Here is a 20,242-nt window from a genome sequence, read left to right on the forward strand (position 1 = left end):
AGCCTCACTAAGTAGCTGAGGCTGGCTTCCAACCTGCGCGATCCTCCTGTCTCAGCCTCCCAAGCGCGGGGATTACAAGTGTGCGCCACCACGCCCGGCTAACACTACCATCTTTTCATCATGCTGGAAATTCAGGAATTAATCAAGTAAGCCAACTTATTTTGAGAATGTTTTATGATCCTCTTCTCTTTTACTTTTTGCTATTTATTTGTTTTGCGGTACTGGGAGTGGAACCCAGGGGCATTCTACCTCTGAGCTACACCCCCAGGCAGATTTTTTATTCTTTTTATTTTGAAAGAGGGTCTTGCTGAGTTGCAGAGGGCCTAAGTAGCTGAGGCTGTCTGTGAACCGCTGTCCTCCTGTCTCAACTTCCCAAATGCTGGGATTACAAGCGTGCGCCACCACGCCCGGCTTACTTTTTGTTATTTACTATCCTCCAAACTTTCCTGATAATGTTACCTTCTGGGAAAATTTTTTCCTGTTCAATAATATTCTTCATCATTAATATTTTTTCCATCCATCCATCCATCCATCCATTCATCCATCCATCCATCCATCCCACCATTCTTCCACTCATTCATTTATTCCTTCCTTCCTTCCTTTCTCCTTCCTTCCTTCCTTCCTTCCTTCCTTCCTTCCTTCCTTCCTTCCTTCTTTCCTTCCTTCCTTTCTTTTTTCTCTCCTTATGTATTGGAGATTGAACCCAGGAGCATTCTACCTCTGAGCGACACCCCAGCCCTTTTTATATTTTATTTTGAAACAGGTTCTCATTAAGTTGCGGCGGGAGGGAAGGTCTTGCTAAATTGCTGGTCTCGAACCTGTGATCCACCTGTTTTGGTTTCCCATGCTCTGGGATTACAGGCATATGCCATCATACCCAGCTTGCTCTCTGGATCTTTTAAGCCAAAAATGTCCTAGCAGAGCCGGGTGTGGTGGCGCACGCTTGTAATCCCCGCGCTTGGGAGGCTGAGACAGGAGGATCACACAGGTTGGAAGCCAGCCTCAGCTACTTAGTGAGGCTTTCAGCAAATTAGTGAGACTCTGTTTCCAAATAAAGTATAAAACAGGTCTGGGAGTATAGTCTGGAGGTAGAAAAGCCCCTGGATTCTACCCCCCAGTACTACACATAAAAACAAACAAACAAACAAACAAAAACTGTCCTAGCAGAGCAGTGAGAAGATAATAGTACCCAACCGATGAGGTTTCAAAGACCACTTCTTCTATTAGCAACTGGGTGACTTTGGGAAGATCATTTCCCTCCTCTGAATTTCAGGGTTTTTTTTCCTTTCCTTTTCTTTTCTTTTCTTTTTGCGGTGCTGGGGGTTGAACCCAAGGGCATTCTACCTCCAAGCTGTACCCCTAGCCCAATTTTTTCTTCTTAATTTTAAAACAGGGCCTCACTAAATAGCTGAGGCTGGCCGTGAACCTGCCATCCTCCTGTCTCAGCCTCCCAAGTATTGGGATTACAAGCATGCGCCACCACACTCAGTTTGAATTTCAATTTTCAATGATCCTCAACTGTTAATGGAGATAGAAACTATTTTGTTAACTCTAGAACCTATTTTGACAAATATAGGAGCTGATGGGGGTGAGGTCACCGGAGTGTTGTTTGTCTTCAAAATACTGAGTCCTAGTGAGGTTCGCTGAAGAAATGAGTGCCACCGGCTATGTGTACACGTGTGACAATACCAATGTCAGTCTCAGTACTCTGTATGGGGAAGGGGGGATAGGAAGGGAGTCAGGGGGTACCAAGTACTGTGTGCATGCATGTCACTGTCCACATGACTTCATTATGATGTGACCCTATAATACACTGGTAAAAACATAAAAAAAATCAAGTCCTTTTGCTTCTTGGCAGCAAATAACTCCCCACGCTGGAGACGAAACCTCATATAAGTCCTCCCTCTCCACCCCCTGACACACACGCTCCGTTATACATTAGAGGGAGAAGCAACAGGATCCCAGGAAGATCTCTTTGAATCTCAGCTTTCTTTTTTCTAAAATAAGAAAAGAGCGAGGCGGGGTGGCCCATGCCTGTAATCTAGGACTTGGGAGGCGGAGGCAGGAGGATCACAGGTTTGAGGCCAGCCTCGGCAACTTAGCAAGACTCTCAGAAATTTAGCGAGACCCTGTGTCAAAAGAAGAAATAAGGCTGGGGGTGTAGCTCAGAGGTAGAATGCCCCTGGATTCAAGCCCCAGTACTATAAAATAAAACAAGAAGAGTAAGCCTTACCTTAGAGGGACGGTACAAAGATTCATGGAACCATGAAGACCTTAGTTCAGTACCAAGAATTTAATAGGCAACGTATCCACACCAGTTCCCTTTTTTTCTAACTCTTTCCCCCAAACTCAGGACACAGGCAGGCTTCCTAACCATTATACCACTTAAATAATCTGCTTTCTCCCACTCCTCTTTCTGTTTTTCTTTCTTTCTTTCTTTCTTTCTTTCTTTCTTTCTTTCTTTCTTTCTTTCTTTCTTTCTTTCTTTCTTTCTTTCTTTTTGCGGGTCTGGGAATGGAACCCAAGAGCATTCTACCTCCGAGCTACAGTCCCTGCCCTATTTTTCACTCTTTATTTTGAAACAGGGTCGCACTAAGTTGCGGAGGGCCTCACTAAGTAGCAGAGGCTGTCAGCAAACCGCGATCCTCTGGTTTCAGCCTCCCAAATGCTGGGATTACAAGTGTGCCGCCACCACGCCCGGCTTCTGTTTTTGTTTCTTAACAACAAAAAAAAAAGGAATCTGAGGCCGGGTGTGGTGGCGCACGCTTGTAATCCGGGCGCTTGGAAGGCGGAGACAGGAGGATCGCACAGGTTCGAACCCAGCCGCGCTGGCTTAAGAGATCCTGTTTCCAAATAAAATATAAAAAGATAGGTCTGGGAGTGTAGCCCGGAGGTAGAAGGGTGCCATCCCCAGTACCACCAAAAAAAAAAAAAAAAAAAAAAAAAAGGACTGTCCCTGGAGCGCCGCCCCCCCCCCCACCCCTTGCTCCCTGTTCTCCGGCTTTTCCCTCCCAGAGCCAATATGTCAGCTCCAGCCACTGTGTTTCTGGAGTTCTTGAAATGCGGCCACCCAGGATGGCCCTGAGTTGTTAGTGTAAGATGCCTACTGGATTCTGGAGGCAAAGCACAGGCAAAGAATATAAAATAGCTCACGGCTTGCCAAACCGTGACACAGACTCACAAGCGAATTTTACTCAAAATTCTGCCGTTGGCAGGAAAATACCTGGAACCGGAGAATGTGATGCTAGGTAGTATCGGTCTGTCTCAGGGAGACAAGGCTTGTATGCTTTCTGTCATTTGTGGGAGCTAGAGAAAAACTGGGGAGCAAAAGGGACTTCAGATGGAGGAGGGAACCCCAGGAGTGGTGGAGGGTGGTGGAAGGGGCCACTGGGTGGAGGAATTGTTCAGATTATGCTACGTACATACCGGATCGTCGATGCCAACCTCAATCACATGTATGGGGAAAGCGATGGAGTGGGGTGGGATTTGGAGGGAGACCCCAAACTGTGTGCGTGTGCCTTCCTACCACTCAGACTCCTTATGATGTGTGATTACAGCGAACTGGTACAAGGAGATTAAATAATTTTTTTTTTTACTCATAATGTTTTAAAGTAGCTATAATCACTCAGATACCACGAGTTCCACAAAATACATTATTAGGATAAACCGCACCTATGTCTCTGTCCTTTTTAAAAAATATGGCTAGTATAAAAATTTAGAGTTATATAAGCCGGGCGTGGTGGCGCACGCTTGTAATCCCCGAGCTTGGGAGGCGGAGACAGGAGGATCGCGCAGGTTGGAAGCCAGCCGCGCTGGCGTAAGAGACCCTGTTTCAAAAATATAAAATAGGTCTGGGAGTGTAGCCCAGAGGTAGAAGGGCTTCCAGGAACCCCAGTACCACCAAAAAAAAAAAAAAAATTAATGTTATATAAATGGCCTAAGTCACTTTTTCCTCCCTTTGGCACTGGGGATTAAACCCAAGGGTATTCCACCACTGAGTTACACCCTGCTCTTATTTCATTTTTAAATTTTGAAACGGGTCCCGCTAAATTGCTGAGGGTACACTGAAACCCACAATCCACCTCCTGTCTCAGCCTCCCAAGTACTGGCACCACAAGCGTGCGCCGCCACGCCAGGGTCCAAGTCACATTTCTAGTAGACCTTTCTTCCTTGCGTGGAAAGCCTCAGACCCCCACTTCTTACACCCGCCCAAGTCTTTGTACCTTTGAGAGTCTTCTTGGCCCTAGATCTCTTTCTCTCTCTCCGAAGTCTCTTTAAGGTTGTGCTCCGGAGATCTCCAGATTATCTGGGGACCAGCCAAATGGCTTTGGCCCAAGCTGTAGGACAAGGCGCTCCCTCAGAGAGGGTTATCTGTAAGTGGTTGCTCTCAGGAGGCGGTTTGGATGGGATCGCTCTGTGGTTAATTAACTGCCCCGAGATGAGCCTTGTGCGCATACAAGAGGGCATAAAATTCAATCATGTGTGTATTGATGGAATCTCGCGGAGGCTGGGGCCAGGAAAACGCATATCAGTGAACACAGGAGAGACTGCGTCTGGATATTCAGCTATTAGGAGCAAGAGTGGTTTCAGCTGATAAACGAAAGACCTAGAATTTTCTACTAAGAAAGGAAGCAAGAGAGCTGGGTATGGTGATGCGTGACTGTGATCTCAGTCCTTGGGAGACTGAGACAGGAGGATCGCAGGTTCAAGACTAGCATTAGCAATTTACTGAGACTCTCGGCAATCTAGCAAGCCTCTGTTTATAAAAAAAAAAAAAGGGCTGGGGGTGAATTTCAAAGGTGGAACGCCCCAGGTCCAATCCCCAATCCCCCTTCTCCCCACAAAAGAGAATCAAAACTAGCTTTCTGGAATACACTGTCCAATTTATCCTAAGTTTAAAATAATATTCTACTAGATTGGATTTGTGTGTGTGTGTGTGTGTGTGTGTGTGTGTGTGTGTGTGTGTGTGGTACTGGGGTTCCTGGAAGCCCTTCTACCTCCGGGCCACACTCCCAGACCTATTTTTACATTTTTATTTGGAAACAGGGTCTCCTAAGCCAGCGCGCGCGGCTGGCTTCGAACCTGCACGATCCTCCTGTCTCTGCCTCCCAAGCGCGGGGATTACAAGCGTTCACCACCACGCCCGGCTAGACTGGAATTTTTAAAAGAATTCCATCAGCCCTCTCTTGGGATCTTTTAGGCTCCACCACAGAGTACAATTGGTCTCAAATGGGACTCCTTGGTCCTTCCAAAGGTCCAGGACACATGACTGCCCTTTGATCCTGGGTGATGCTTCTCATGAAAACAACCCGAGTTTCCTCACAGAGGCGCTTCAGTGTCTGTATTTAATGCCAGTTCCCCCCCTCCTCATTTTTTCTCTTTTTTTTGGATTGGGAGTTGAACCTGGGGCATTCTACCTCTCAGCTAAAGAGTCTCGCTAAGTTGCTGAGTCTGGCTTTGAACCTGCCATCCTCCATTCTCAGCCTCCCAAGGTCTGGGATTACAGTGGTAAGCCATTATATCCAGCTTCCAGTTATTTAAAGTATTTTTCCCCCCCTTCTTTTCTGAATTTCTTACTTTTCAAGAGAGGAGATAGCGGTAGTGGTTGGTCCTCTGGGCTGTAAAATCTCCAGGGTGAGCTGGTTAGACCCCATCCCTTTGCTGACATTTGCTGACATGTGCTGATGTCTATTGGAGCAGGGTGCAGTGTGTGTGTGTGTGTGTGTGTGTGTGTGTGTGTGTGTGTGTGTGTGCGCACGCGCGCGCGCTGGGGTTGGAGGGATGGAAATGGAGTTGGAAGGAAGTAATAGGACAGATGAGGGAGGAGGAGGAAGATATGGAGAGGGAGGAGACAGGAGCCCAGGAAGCCACAGGGGGCGGGGAGGAGGAGGAGGTCCTGGTCCACTTCGCAGCTGGTCCCCTTCGCAGCTGGTCCACCTGGTCCACTTCGCAGCTCTCTCTGAGCAGGAGGCTGGGGCTCCCCAGGACGACATGGTGGTCGCGGGGTTCCTGCTGGCCTGGGCATGCCTGCCTCTCGCCGTGCTCAGCTTTGGGCCTGAAGGTGAGGAGGCACAGGGTCCAGCTGGGAGGAGCCGAGCCCTGCATGTCTCTGTTACAGGGGGTCAAACCTGAGGGATTTGGTGACACGGAGGGTCATGCACCTTAAAAAAGAAAAAAAAGGATGCTAAATGCATCTTCCAGGTACTTTTATATAGGAAACGGGAGCCACGGCGAGGGTTTAAAAACCAGGAAGATTCAACTAATAAAAATGGAAAGATGGAGCCGGGTGTGGTGGCACACGCTTTTAAATCCCAGCATTTGGGAGGCTGAGACAGGAGGATCGCGGTTCGCGGAGAGCCTCAGCTACTTAGTGAGGCCTCTGCAACTCAGTGAGACCTTGTTTCAAAATAAAGAATAAAAAATAGGGCTGGGGGAGTAGCTCGGAGGTAGAATGATCCTGGGTTTCATTCACCCCCAGTACCGGAAAGAAAAAAAACAAAAAGGATGGGAACGTCAATTGGAACTTTCTGTGGGCAGAAGACGTGCCATATATATATATATATATATATATATATATATATATATATATATATATGTATGTATGTATGTATGTATGTATGTATGTATGTATGTATGTATGTATGTATATATTTTTGGTGGTACTGGGGGTGGGATTCAGGGGCATTCTATTTCTGAGCTACACCCCTAGTCCATTTTAGTTTTTTTTTTTTTTTGAAACAGGGTCTCACAAAGTTCCTCAAAGTCTTACTAAGTGGTGTCAAACCTGCCATTCTCCTGTCCCAACCTCCCAGGTACTGGGATAACAGTTGTGTGCAACCACTCCTGGCTTCTTCTTCATTTCTTTTATATATATATTTGAAACAAGGTCTCATTAAGTTGCTAGGGGACCTTGCTAAGTTAATGAGGCTGCCCTCGAACCTATGATTCTCCTGTCTCAGCTCCCCACATACTGGGATTATAAGGATGCGCCACCATGCCTGGCTTCTAACATCTTTCTTTCTTTCTTTCTTTCTTTCTTTCTTTCTTTCTTTCTTTCTTTCTTTCTTTCTTTTTTCCTTTTCTTTCTTTCTTTCTTTCTTTCTTTCTTTCTTTCTTTCTTTCTTTCTTTCTTTCTTTCTTTCTTTCTTTCTTTTCAGTACTAGGGATGGAGCCCAGGGGCATTCTACCTCCAAGCTACACCCCCAGCTCTATTTTCTATTATTTATTTTGAAACAGGGTCTCACTAAGTTGCAAAGGGCCTCACTAAGTAGCTGAGGCAGGTTATGAACCTGTGATTCTCCAGTGTCAGCCTTCCAAGTACTGGGATGACAAGCCTGCGCCACCATGCCCAGCTCTGCTATATATCTTAGTGTTTTATCAAATATGGCCTCTGAGCCAGGCGTGGTGGTGCATGCCTGTGATCCCCGTTCTTGGGAAGCTGACATGAGGATCGCAGGTTCAAGTCCAGCCTCAGCACCTTAGTGAAGCCCTCAGTTAGCAAGACCCTGTTTCAAAATTAAATAGGGCTGGGTTTGGCTCAGAGGGTAAAATACCCTTAGTTTACTTCCCAGTAACACACTCTCTCCCCCTCTCTCTCTCTCTCTCTCTCTCTCTCTCTCTCTCTCTCTCTCTCCACTAAGGATGACAGACAATGTGAACTAAAAGGTAGACTCTTAGGCCCTGCCCCCAAAGCTTTTGAATCTGAATTTTTGAAGGAGTCACTCATAAATATTTAGGCAAATTTGGTAATATTTGGGGAATACAGTGAAAGCAAAATAAAAATATAAATCATCCATAGTTCACATTACAAAAATAAGCATTATTGAGTTTTGATGCAAAACCTTCAAAGTATTTTCATTTTTTTTCTACAATGAAATTTGGTGAAATGTATTTGTTTCTTTTCTTTTAAATGTTTTAATCTAGTAAAATAAATATTTGTTCACAATTGTGCCTTTCAGGTGATTATTCACAGACTGTGGGTGAGTTGGTAACAATCTTTTTAAAGTTTCTTTTCAAAAATTTCAAGAAAATGTAAGGTCCTTGAATGGTTCTTTTTCTGGTAATAAATCATATTTTTCATGAAAAACTACTGTTTTATGTATTTATATATAAGGTAAAGTAAGTTTCATGTTAAAATTAGTTAAGAGAAAAGAAGCAAGATCATAATTTTGCTCTAAATTTTATTATTGATCCTTCTGTGTGTGTGTGTGTGTGTGTGTGTGTGTGTGTGTGTGTGTGTGTGAGAGAGAGAGAGAGAGAGAGAGAGAGAGAGAGAGAGAGAGAGAGAGAGAGAGAGAGAGATACTAGGGGTAGAACCCAGGGAGGAGCCTTTTACCTCTGGGCTATACCCCCAGCCCGATTTTATTTCTTATTTTGAAACAGGGTCTTCATAGGTTGATGAGTTTCACTATTTGCTGAGGCTGTCCTCAAACCTGTAATCCTCCTGTCTCATCCTCCCAAGTACTGAGATTACAGGCTTGCGCCACCACCTCTGGCTTCTATTGATAGTTCGATTATACAACTCCAAGGTGTAATTTTCTATTTGCAAAAATTGACTGTTATAGAATGTAATGAGATAGAAAATGCCTTTTCTCGCCTGAAGATAAAATACAAAAATTTTTATATCTAGTTATATGCTCATCTTTGGATGCCTGGATGACATTATAAAGCTCATTTTACTTTAAAATTTTCTGATTGATATTTCAAATTGGTTCCTATTGTTAAATTAATATTAATCATGACAGAGCGAACATTTATAATCGGAATATCATTCCAACTAAAACCTGGAAAGTAGAGGGCTGTCTGTTTTGGAGGGTTATAATACATGTGCTATTATAAGAGAGAATCTAGAAGTCTATATAACAAGCAAAATTATTTTGTGGTTATGTACTTTAAAACATTAGTAAAATTAGTAAAAAAAAATAATTTTTTTTTTTTTTGGTGGTACTGGGGTTCCTGGAAGCCCTTCTACCTCCGGGCTACACTCCCAGACCTATTTTTACATTTTTATTTGGAAACAGGGTCTCCTAAGCCAGCGCTATCCTCCCGTCTCCGCCTCCCAAGCGCGGGGATTACAAGCGTGCGCCACCACGCCCGGCTTAAAATTGCTAATTTTAATAAGAGGATCTGGCTATGTGGCAGGTTATAAGATATACAACAGTTGCATTGATGGAAAAGTACACATTCTATTTTACATCAATGATAAGAAATATTTTGGAATGAAGTCATCAAGAACTGTATAAGATTTATATAAGGTAAATGATAAACTTACATTCAAGAACACAGAACTATTTCTGAAAAATAGATGATGGTGTCATGTTCTTGGATGGAAGACATAATCCAGTTACAATATTGCTGCAATTGAACATTTTTAATGCCATTTTAAAGTCTAAAACAGTAAAATAAATTTCACTTTGAATTTGTTTCTCAGATTCTGAAATTCATTTTCCAGAAGTAAAAGGTAAGTTGATCAGAAGACTTTCACTACTACCCTTTCTTTTAATTTGGTAAAAATGAAGGAATCAGTAATCTTTTTTTTCAGGCAAAAAGCTCTTTTTTTTTTTTTTCAGATAAATAGAAGTATCCCTGAACTTTGACTAGCACTAAATGTGTATACTTTTTGATTCATGCCAACCTAATAGAGAATGCCAGACTTTAAAATTCATATAGAAAATAATCCAATAACGATTATGGACAAAAAGAGAAGCATTTTGTCATGTTAGGTATTCAAATATACAATAAGTATTATAATATAAAAAGCCTGTTATCAGCCTCGGAGTAGTCAAATACTAACAATAATAAGAACAATAGTAGCCGGGCGTGGTGGCTCACGCTTGTAATCCCTCCCCCCCCACTTGGGAGGCGGAGACAGGAGGATCGCGCAGGTTCGAAAATAGCCTCTCTGGTTTAAGAGACCCTGTTTCTAAAAATAAAAAAAGTATAAAATAGGTCTGGGAGTGTAACCCGGAGGTAGAAGGGCTTCCAGGGACCCCAGTACCACCAAAAAAACCCAACCAAAAACGAAACAAAAAAACAATAGGAAACATTTTGTGGTGCTTGCCGGCTCCAGAGCTGACTTGTTTTGCCACCACACCTCCTACCGCTCCAGGAATTTTGTGAAACTTGGCAGAACATAAGGCATGGCTCCCAGGACATAGTAGGGTTTAATACGTGGTCTTATTTTATTTTATTTATACTTTTTCTTTTTGGTGGTGGTACTGGGGTTCCTGGAAGCCCTTCTACCTCCGGGCTACACTCCCAGACCTATTTTATATTTTTTATTTGGAAACAGGGTCTCTTAAGCCAGGGAGGCTGGCTTCGAACCTGCGCGATCCTCCTGTCTCCGCCTCCCAAGCGCGGGGATTACAAGCGTGCGCCACCACGCCCGGCTTATTTATACTTTTATTGGTGCATTATAATTATACATCCTACTGAGGTTGAAAGTGATACATGTGTGCAAGCACGTAACACTTGGCGTTCCCTCCACTTCCAGCCCTGCCCCTCCTCCCTCCTCCCTCCTCCTTCCTCCTTCCTCTCTTCCCCCTCCTCCCTCCTTCCTCCCTCCTCTCTTCTCCCTCCTCCCTCCTTTCTTCTCCCTCCTCCCTCCTCTCTTCTCCCTCCTCCCTCCTTCCTCCCTCCTCTCTTCTTCCTCCTCCCTCCTCCTTCCTCCCTCCTCCCTCCTCCTTCCTCCCTCCTTGAATGGGATGGTAGTGATAGAAATGGGTAGTGATGTCTCAGCTATGGCCACCACGTGACTTGGATTGCTTCCTTCCTCATTCCTCCTTTTCTTCCTCCCCAGCTCCCTTCCACTCTTCCGCTGGTCTCTCTCCCCATTTATCTGAAGTCCCTTTTCTTTCCCGTTTGCTCTCTAGCTTCCACACCTGAGACATTTTGGTACCTGCGAGGGTCCATGATGTGCTAAGTTAGAGAATATGTCAAAGGTATAAAATATGATTCATTTCAAGGGATAGCAAAGCTCCATGCATACTTTGTGAGAAGCATGTTTATATATACATGTTATATGTATATAACACAGACCATATATGCGATATATACAACATATATGTTATTTGCACACAACACACATAACATTATATATAACATACAACAAGCACGTATATGTACACACCATATATGCAACATGTAACATATATCATGTCACACACATAGAAAACACAATGTGTATATAAACATGCATATATACCTGTCATATGGGATTATATATGCTTATGGTTTTATATATCATATATGTATGCATATGTATCCCATTTAAACATCTATACAATTGAAACCACGAACTAAATCCTAACATATCCTAGGATCCAGGCTATATATTCTACCATATTTCTTAAAATCCTTGCAGAGGTAGGAGGACATGGGGGCAAAATGAGTTGGTTCTGCAGCCAGCTAGCACCACGGCATCGTTGTTACTACTGTTATGACTGTGTTTCCTTATATCTGCCCCTCGGTGTTTATGGGAGACTTGATCCAGGACCCTCACAGATCCCAAGATCTTCAGATGCTTGAGTTCTGTATGTAAAGTGGAACAGTATTTACGTCAAGTCCTTTCATATAATTGAAATCACCTCTGGAGTGTTTATGATACCTAGTGCTATGGAATCATTATACCACCTTCTTAAAGGAAATAATGACAAGGGGGAGTCTGTACATGTTCAGTACAGACACAATTTTATTATTTACTTATTTGTTTATTTATCATTACTGGGTATTGAAGCCACAGGCATTCTACCTCCAAGTTACACTCTAGCCCTTTTGAATTTTTTAAAATTCGAAACAAGGACTGGCTAAGTTGCTAAGGCTGACTTTGAACCTGCGATCCTTCTGTCTCAGCTTCCCAAGGACTGGGATCACAGGTTTCCACAGCCACGCCTCGCCACATTTTCTGCAGCATTGGGGATGGACCCCAGGGGCATTCTAACTTTGACCTACACCCCTAGCCCTACTTTTTGGTCTTTTAATTTTTATTTATTTTTTCGGTAGGGGATGGAACCCAGGGGCATTATACCTCCCTAATTTTTAATTTTTTTTTTTTGAAACAGGGTCTCACTGAGTTGTGAAGGGCCTCGCTAAGTAGCTGAGGCTGTCTGCGAACCATGATCCTCTGGTCTCAGGTGCCCAAACGCTGGGATTACAAGTGCACACCACCATGCCTGGCCACATTCTTTTTTGAAATAGATACTTTTGATCTGGGGTTAGTTGAATCTATGTATGTGGAACTCAGGGATCTGGAGGGCCACTTATATATATGGTTGTGTGTAAGAGAGAGAGAGAGAGAGAGAGAGAGAGAGAAGAGGAGAAGGGGGAGGAAGAGGAGGAGGGGGAGGAGGGAGAGGAGGGGGGAGGAGGGAGAGGAGGAGGGGACAGAAGGGGAGGAGGATGGGGAGGAGATGATAATGATAATTAATGATGATGACTACAAGAAGGTGAAAAAAAAAAAAAGCTACCCAGGTGTGGGCAGAGCTCTTGAGCTCTTGGGGAGGTAAATGCCCACATTTATGTTTCTAGGCTTAGGATAGATTTCTGGAACTGGGGCAAATGCTAAGCAAGACTGTGTATTTCGAGGCCATTTATGCCCTGGAAAAAAAACTGGAGCAGTGACATTTTGGGACTGGGGATTAAGGCCAGGGGTTTCTACCTCTGAACTACTCCTCCAGTCTTTTTCTTTTTTTACTTGCTAATTGCTGAGAGTCTTGCTAAATTGCCGAGGCTGGCCTCAAACCCGTGACCTTCCTGACTCAGCCTCCCAAGTCCTGGGATTATAGGCACGTGCTACCATGCCCGGGCTAAAACAAAAAACTTTGTCCTTGAAGGCCCAACAGCTCTGCTGCTGTGGGCGCAGTGACGATCCATGAAACCACAGCTGTGACTTTGATCTCACTGCGTAGCGACTACGGGGAGGACATCACTATCTAATATTATTCACTGACCCTCCCAGAGAGAGTTGAAATGGTTTTCTTTCCCTAGATGGTGAATGTGTCTTTCCATTCTACTATAAAAATAAAATTTTCTATGACTGCATCATGTTCAGTTCAAAGCACAAGTGGTGCTCGGTGAACGAGACTTATCAAGGCTACTGGAAGTATTGCGGACAGACAGGTGAGACTCGCTTCAAGGTGGAGGCCGCCTGGGTCCCCGGGGCTCTTGATGAAATGTCCCAGGATGTCCTCTGTGGTCAGAACCCAGAACTGGTTCAACCAGGAAAATGAAGGGCACATGGTCTCTAACGATTTGATGTCACATGACATTCAAATATAGATACATTGCTATTCTATTTTTCTGGAACTGGGGATGGAACATTCTACCTCTGAGCATTACCTCCAGTCCTATTTTTATTCTTTATTTTGAAACAGGGTCTCATTAAGTTGCAGAGGGACTTTCTAAGCAGCTGAGGCTGGTCTCAAACCTGCAATCCTCCTGTCTCAGCCTCCCAAGTGCTGGGATTACAAGCGTGCATCACCACGCTCAGTGATATATTACTATTTTGACCATATTATCCCCAAAAGAAACCTTGTCAATTTTTGTTTGTTTGTTATGTACGTATCTATGTATATAATTGGTACTGGAATTGAACCCAGGGGAATTCTATCTCTGAGCTATACTCCCAGGCCTGTTTTACTTTGAAACAAGATCTTGCTAAGTTGCTGAGGCTGGCCGCGAACCTGTGATCCTCCTGTCTCAGTCGCCCAGGTACTTAGATGGAATCTCAGTGTAGTTGTGATTTGCATTCCTCTGATTGCTAGTGATATATACATATTTTTTTTGTGGTACTGGGAATGGAACCCAGGGGCCTTCTACCTCCGGGTTATACTCCCAGACCTATTTTATATTTTATTTGGAAACAGGATCTCTTAAACCAGCTGAGGCTGGCTTCGAACCCATGCGATCCTCCTGTCTCAGCCTCCCAAGCGCGGGGATTACAAGCGTGCACCACCACGCCCGGCATGCTAGTGATATTGAACGTCTTTTTTTCATATATTAGTGGAACATGAAAGCAGTATGGGATTGTCATCTGCCACCAATCAGTTCTCCTCTGTTTTGGGTGGAATAGGGTGGGGCGGATGGCACTGTGTGAACTTCCGTCTATGTGTGTGTGTGTGTGTGTGTGTGTGTGTACGCGTGTTGGAGGAAGCTGTCAAGAACCGAAGGTTTCTCTTCTCACTGCGTCTTTCTCCGTGCAGATTTCGCTCCGTGCGCGTTTCCCTTCTGGTACAGACGCCTCATCTACTGGGAATGCACCACGGATGGGGAGGAATTTGGAAAACGATGGTGCTCACTGACCACAAATTATAACAAGGACAAGGTCTGGAAATACTGCTGATGAAGATGAGATTTACTGGGAGAGGGGAGCGAAGAAATTTAATGATTTTCATTGGGAAATAACCTATAGCTTTTGTTGAGAGGGGAGGTGGTGGGATGCTCATTAAAATAATTTCCCCTGCCGGACGTAGTGGCGCACGCTTGTAATCCCCGCGCTTGGGAGGCAGAGACAGGATCACGCAGGTTTGAAGCCAGCCGAGTGTGATAGCTTAGGAGACCCTGTTTCCAAATAAAAAAAATATAAAAATAGGTCTGGGAGTGTAGCCTGGAGGTAGAAGGGCTTCCAGGAACCCCGGTACCACCAAAATAAATAAATAAATAAATAAATAAATAAATAAATAAAATAATTCCCCCCCCCGGAGGTGAACGGAAGGTGATTTGATTGTAAATAACTTATTGTAAATAACCTTACTGTAAATATCCTAGACTTAGCATGTTTCCTTGTTAACTGTGCAAAATCAGGCTCTTTAGCCGGGTGTGGTGGCGCACGCTTGTAATCCCCACGCTTGGGAGTCTGAGACAGGAGGATCACGTGGGTTCGAAGCCAGCCTCAGCTACTTAGTGAGGCTCTCAGCAACCTAGTGAGACCCTGTTTCCAATAAAGTATAAAATAGGCCTGAGAGTATAGCCCGGAGGTAGGAAGCCTCTGGGTTCCACCCCCAGTACCACCAAAAAAAAAAAAAAAAAAAAAAAAAAAAAAAAAATCAGGCTCTTTGAAAATTAAGTATGGACTTCAGGTCACAGTGATGTGTCGATATATTCTCATCCAGAGTCACAAATGTGCCCCTCTGGTGGGGTATTGATAATGGGGCAGTCAATGTGTGTGGGGGGGGGCAGGGGGCACATAAGAAATCTCTGTAATTCCACTCAAATATTCTGTTGACTCAATACTAGTTGAAAAAAATGAAGGGCGGCTGGCACAGACACAGTCTTTAACCAGAAAGAGTAGCAAAAGGTCCTGACACCCACCAGAGCCAAAAAGAAGGGAAGGTCTGTGCCTGAAATCCCGATGGCACCACAAGGTGGCAACAAAGCTCTGTCCTGGGAAGCTGAAGCCGCTTTCACTGCTGCAAAACAACCCAGATGAGGAGAGTTCAAAAAGAGATCTCAAGATCAAAGACAACGAGACATTTTTACCCCAATTTTTAAATTTTTTTTTGGTGGTACTGGGGTTCCTGGAAGCCCTTCTACCTCCGGGCTACACTCCCAGACCTATTTTTACATTTTTATTTTGGAAACAGGGTCTCCTAAGCCAGCGCGCCCGGCTGGCTTCGAAACTGTGCGATCCTCCCATCTCTGCCTCCCAAGCGCGGGGATTTCAAGCGTGCGCCACCACGCCGGGCTAAATTTTTAATTTATTTTATTTTATTTTTTGGTGGTACTGGGGTTCCTGAAAACCCTTCGACCTCCGGGCTACACTCCCAGACCCATTTTATACTTTTTTTTTTTTTTTAAATTTGGAAACGGTCTCTTAAGCCAGTGCGGCTGGCTTTGAACCTAGGCGATCCTCCTTTCTCCGCCTCCCAAGAGCAGGGATTACAAGCATGCGCTGCCACGCCCGGCTAATTTTTCATTTTTATTTATTTATTTATTTATTGCAGTACTGGGGATGGAACCCAGGGGCATGGAACCTCTAAGCTACACCCCTAGCCCTAGTTTTTAGGCTTTTAAAAAAATTTTTTGAAACAGGGTCTCACTGAGTTGCAAAGGGCCTTGCTAAGTAGCTGAGACTGTTCGTGAACTGTGATTCTCTGGTCTCAGCCTCCAGAATGCTGGGATTACAAGCTTGCGGCACCATGCTGGCTCTTTTTTATTTTTTAAATTTTGAAACAAGGTCTTGACAAGTTGCTGAGGCTGGTCTCGAATCTGCTATCCTGTCTCAGCCTCCCAAGTACTGCCTGGGGTTACAGGGGTGCATCACCATGCTCAGCGTGACTGTCCATTTTAAACAATTTCCTTAACGCTGAAGATGATCAAGCTTATATCTTTTAACCAAATCATGACCTGCAAATTTTTTGTGGTCGTTAAAATAATAATTAATAATGACATATTCCACTTTTCAGCATGAGAGATACTTACATCCTTCTCCCTCCTCCTCCTCCTCCTCCTCCTCCTCCTCCTCCTCCCCCCCTCCTCTTCCCCTTCCTCCTCCTCCTCCTCCTCCTCCTTCTCCTTCTCCTCCTCCTCCTCCTTCTCCTCCTTCTCCTCCTTTTCCTCCTTCTTGTAATCTTGGGGATTGAATTTAGGTGCATTCTTCCTCTGAGCTACACTCCCAGCCCTTTTTATTTTTGTTTGTGAAACAGGATCTCGCTAGGTTGTTGAAGAGTCATGCCAAGTTGTTGAGGTTGACCTCAAAGCTGCCATCCTCCTGTCTCAGCCTCCCAAGTACTAGAATTGCAGGTGTGCATAAGCAAGCCCAGCTACTATACACGTCATAGGCCACAGAACTCAAGGGTGCATCCCTATGTCTCCCCTCCAGTGGTGCGTGCTCCTTAGTTCTTGGAGGTAGTCCTCCCTTCTGGAAGGAGAAGAGATCATTCTTGAGGCAGGGAGACAGATGTGAGCCTTGGAGAGTGAGAGGATTAGGACGTCTATTGTCATTCCTCCATTTCCTTCACGGTACTTAGTAAATCTTGGTGTTTTCAAAGACAAGTCACAGATACATCTGTCGCTTTTCAAAACAGAAGCCTCTCCTTTCCAGCCCAATAAAGAAATCAATGGGGGTTTGATCTCTTTCCATGTGAATGACTCTTTTTCCTGGGGTGGGGGAAGGCACAGCCAATGCCTAGAGGTGATCAAACAATATTGGTTTGGTGGGGAAACAGGCAGGAAGGTTACATTCAAATTAAGATCCCCATGAACGGCTAACAGGACAATCTTTGGAAAGGGAGCTAATTTCTCAGAGAACTTCAAGCTTCCCCCAAACAATCTTAATTTTTTAAAAAAAATCGAAGTAGAATCCAGGCTGTGCAGAAGATAAAAAAGAAACAAACAAATAATCCAGTCAAAAAATGGACATTAAAACTGAATAGACACTTCTCCAAAGAAGAAATACAAATGGTTGACAAGTATGTGAAAAATGTTCAACATCGTTAGCAATCAAAGAAATGCCAATCAAAACTACCCTGAAAGTCCATCTCAGTTAGAATGGCAACCATCAAGAATATAAACAATAGCCAGGCATGGTGGCGCACGCTTGTAATCCCAGCATTCGGGAGGCCGAGACCGGAGGATCGCGGTTCGCGGACAGCCTCAGCTACTTAATGAGGCCCTCTGCAACTCAGTGAGACCCTGTTTCAAAAAAAAAAAGAATAAAAAATAGGACGGTGAGTGTAGCTTGGAGGTCAAATGCCTCTGGGTTCCATCCCCAGACCCTCAAAAAAAAAAAATATATATATATAATGCTGATGAATGTGTGAATAAATTTTTATACACTGTTGGTGGGTTTGTAAATTAGTATGACCACTTTGGAGATCAGTTTGAAGGTTCTTCTAAAGAAGAGGAATGGAACCAGCATCTGATCCAGCTCTACCACTCCTTGCCCCTTTCCAAAAGAATTAAAAGTCAGAACACGACAGCGAGACATGCCTATTAATGGTTCATTTAGCACCATGGACAGCAGCCACGTTATGGAACCGAGCGAAGTGCCATCAGTAGAGGGATCTCGGAGAAAGAAGATGCGGTGTGTATACGCTGTGGCAGTCTACCCAGCCACAAAGAAGAACAAAGCTGGGTCATTTGCAGGAACACGAGAGAATGGTGCGCCAAGTGAGATGAGACAGTCTCAGGAAGAAAGCCCAGGGCATAAAATTTCTCTTCTATGTGGAGGCTAGAGAAAAAAAAAAAAATAGGGGACATCACTGAGGAGAGAGACCAGTCAAATAGAGGAAGGGGATTAGGGGTGGAAGGTGAGGAGGGGAAAAAGGAGGGTCGGTGAAGGAAGCTGTTCAAAGAATGCGGTGTCCATATATATGACAGTGTCACCACCAATCTCACCGGCAGGTATGGGGAGGGAGGAGGGGGCGGCGGGGTAGGATCTGTAGGGAAACATACCAAGTACATATATTCGTACATCACTTTGAACCTTACTATGATGTATAATTAGGATGCCCCAATAAAAATATGGGTAAAATAAACTCCAGAGAACGCCGGGCGTGGTGGCGCACACTTGTAATCCCCGCGCTTGGGAGGCGGAGACAGGAGGATCGCGCAGGTTCCGAGCCAGCCTCGCTGGCTTAAGAGACTCTGTTTCCACATAAAAATGTTAAAAAATAGGTCTGGGAGTGTAGCTCGTGGGAGTGGATACCGGAGGTAGAAGGGCTTCCAGGAACCCCAGTACCACCACCAAAAAAAACAAACAAAAAAAAAAAACAAAAAAACAAAAACAAAACCAAAACAAAACAAAAAAAACCCCAGAGAGACCCTTTATCATCACCGCCACGTGTTGATATTAAAGAAGGCACCTCCTAACAGCTGGATGGCTGGCCCTGCTTTGGTCATGGACGTCCCAGTTTGAGAATTATGAGGAGTAGATTCTCACTGTTGGTAAGCCACCCGGAGTGTGGCATTTGTTATAACAGCCCTGGGAACTCTGGACTGTGAGGAAACTCAAGCTGGAGAGGGTGACTCCTGTGGCCGCCCAGACTGGGAGGGGAAAACAGGAGTAAGATACAGAACTTTGGGGTCAGGCCCAGTGGCGCACGTCTGTGACCCATTATTTCTGCCCCTCCTCCCCCTGGAGAACTGGGACTAACAGTTCCCGAATGCCTTTCATTTATGTGGGCTACGTCTGTCAATATTTATATATCAGAAACCCAAGCTAAGATGAGCAGGGTGTGGCACATAGCTCAAAGGTAGAATGCTCCTGGTTTCTATCCCCAGGAAAACACACACACACACACACACACACACACACACACACACACACACATCAAATCAAAACAAAACATCCTTATTTAATAAAAAAGTTGTTATTTTCATATTTCCAAAATCAATAAATGAGGCACAGGAAGGTTCACACAGCCAAATAATTAATTGGCACAACAGGGCTTTATTGTATGTGATATTGGGGATTGAACCCAAGAGCATCCCTGCACCTGAGCTACACCCAGCCTGATTTTATTTTATTTTATTTTATTTTTATTTATTTATTTATTTTTTTGGTGGTACTGGGGTTCCTGGAAGCCCTTCTACCTCTGGGCTACACGCCCAGACCTATTTTTACATTTTTATTTGGAAACAGGGTCTCCTAAGCCAGCGCGCGCGGCTGGCTTCGAACCTGCGCGATTCTCCTGTCTCTGCCTCCCAAGCGTGGGGATTACAAGTGTGCGCCACCACGCCCGGCTGATTTTATTTTTTATTCTGAAAGAGGGTCTCAGTTGCTCAGGCTGTCCTTGAACCTGAGGTCCTCCTGTCTCAGCCTCCTAAGTAATGGGATTACTACTGTTTTCCACAGAAAATAGATTTTCAGCTGGGCTTGATGGTACATGCCTGTATTCCCAGTACTTGCGAGGCAGAGACAGGAGAATTGTTGGTTCAAGGCCAGCCTCAGCAATTTGGTGAGACTCTCAGAACTTAGTGAGACCTTGTCTCAAAATAAAAAATAAAATAGAGCTGGAGGTGTAACTCAGAGGTAGAATGCTCCTGGGTCCAATTTCCAGTAGCGCCCCCCCCCAATAACAAAAGTAGATTTTAGTTCATCATGAAAAAAGAAAGTCTTACCAATTATAGTTTTTTTTTTTTATAACACTGGAGCTCAAGTAGCACAAACTCAGTTAAGATGGAAAAGAAACAAATAAAAATAACCTCAAGCAAAATAAGAGAAAAAGGCAAAATGAAAAAAAGACAAAGTGGGATACAGAAAAAGAAACAACTAGCTAGGCGTGGTGGCGCATGCTTGTAATTG

The 20,242-nt window shown here is 44.3% G+C and overlaps 1 protein-coding gene across 1 annotated transcript; it reads left to right on the top strand.

The window, feature by feature from the left end:
* Positions 1-5,991: 5,991 nt before the first annotated feature.
* On the top strand, positions 5,992-14,338 carry BSPH1 (binder of sperm protein homolog 1; the record flags this gene model as incomplete). The annotated part of the gene is made up of 5 exons (XM_080703642.1): positions 5,992-6,061; positions 7,959-7,979; positions 9,431-9,460; positions 12,985-13,116; positions 14,199-14,338. 5 exons carry the CDS (start codon positions 5,992-5,994, stop codon positions 14,336-14,338), a joined length of 393 nt encoding a protein of 130 aa, XP_080559768.1.
* Between the last annotated feature and the right edge of the window lie 5,904 nt (positions 14,339-20,242).

Source organism: Muscardinus avellanarius, assembly GCF_963383645.1.
Source record: "Muscardinus avellanarius genome assembly, chromosome: 10".
Classification (NCBI taxonomy): domain Eukaryota; kingdom Metazoa; phylum Chordata; class Mammalia; order Rodentia; family Gliridae; genus Muscardinus; species Muscardinus avellanarius.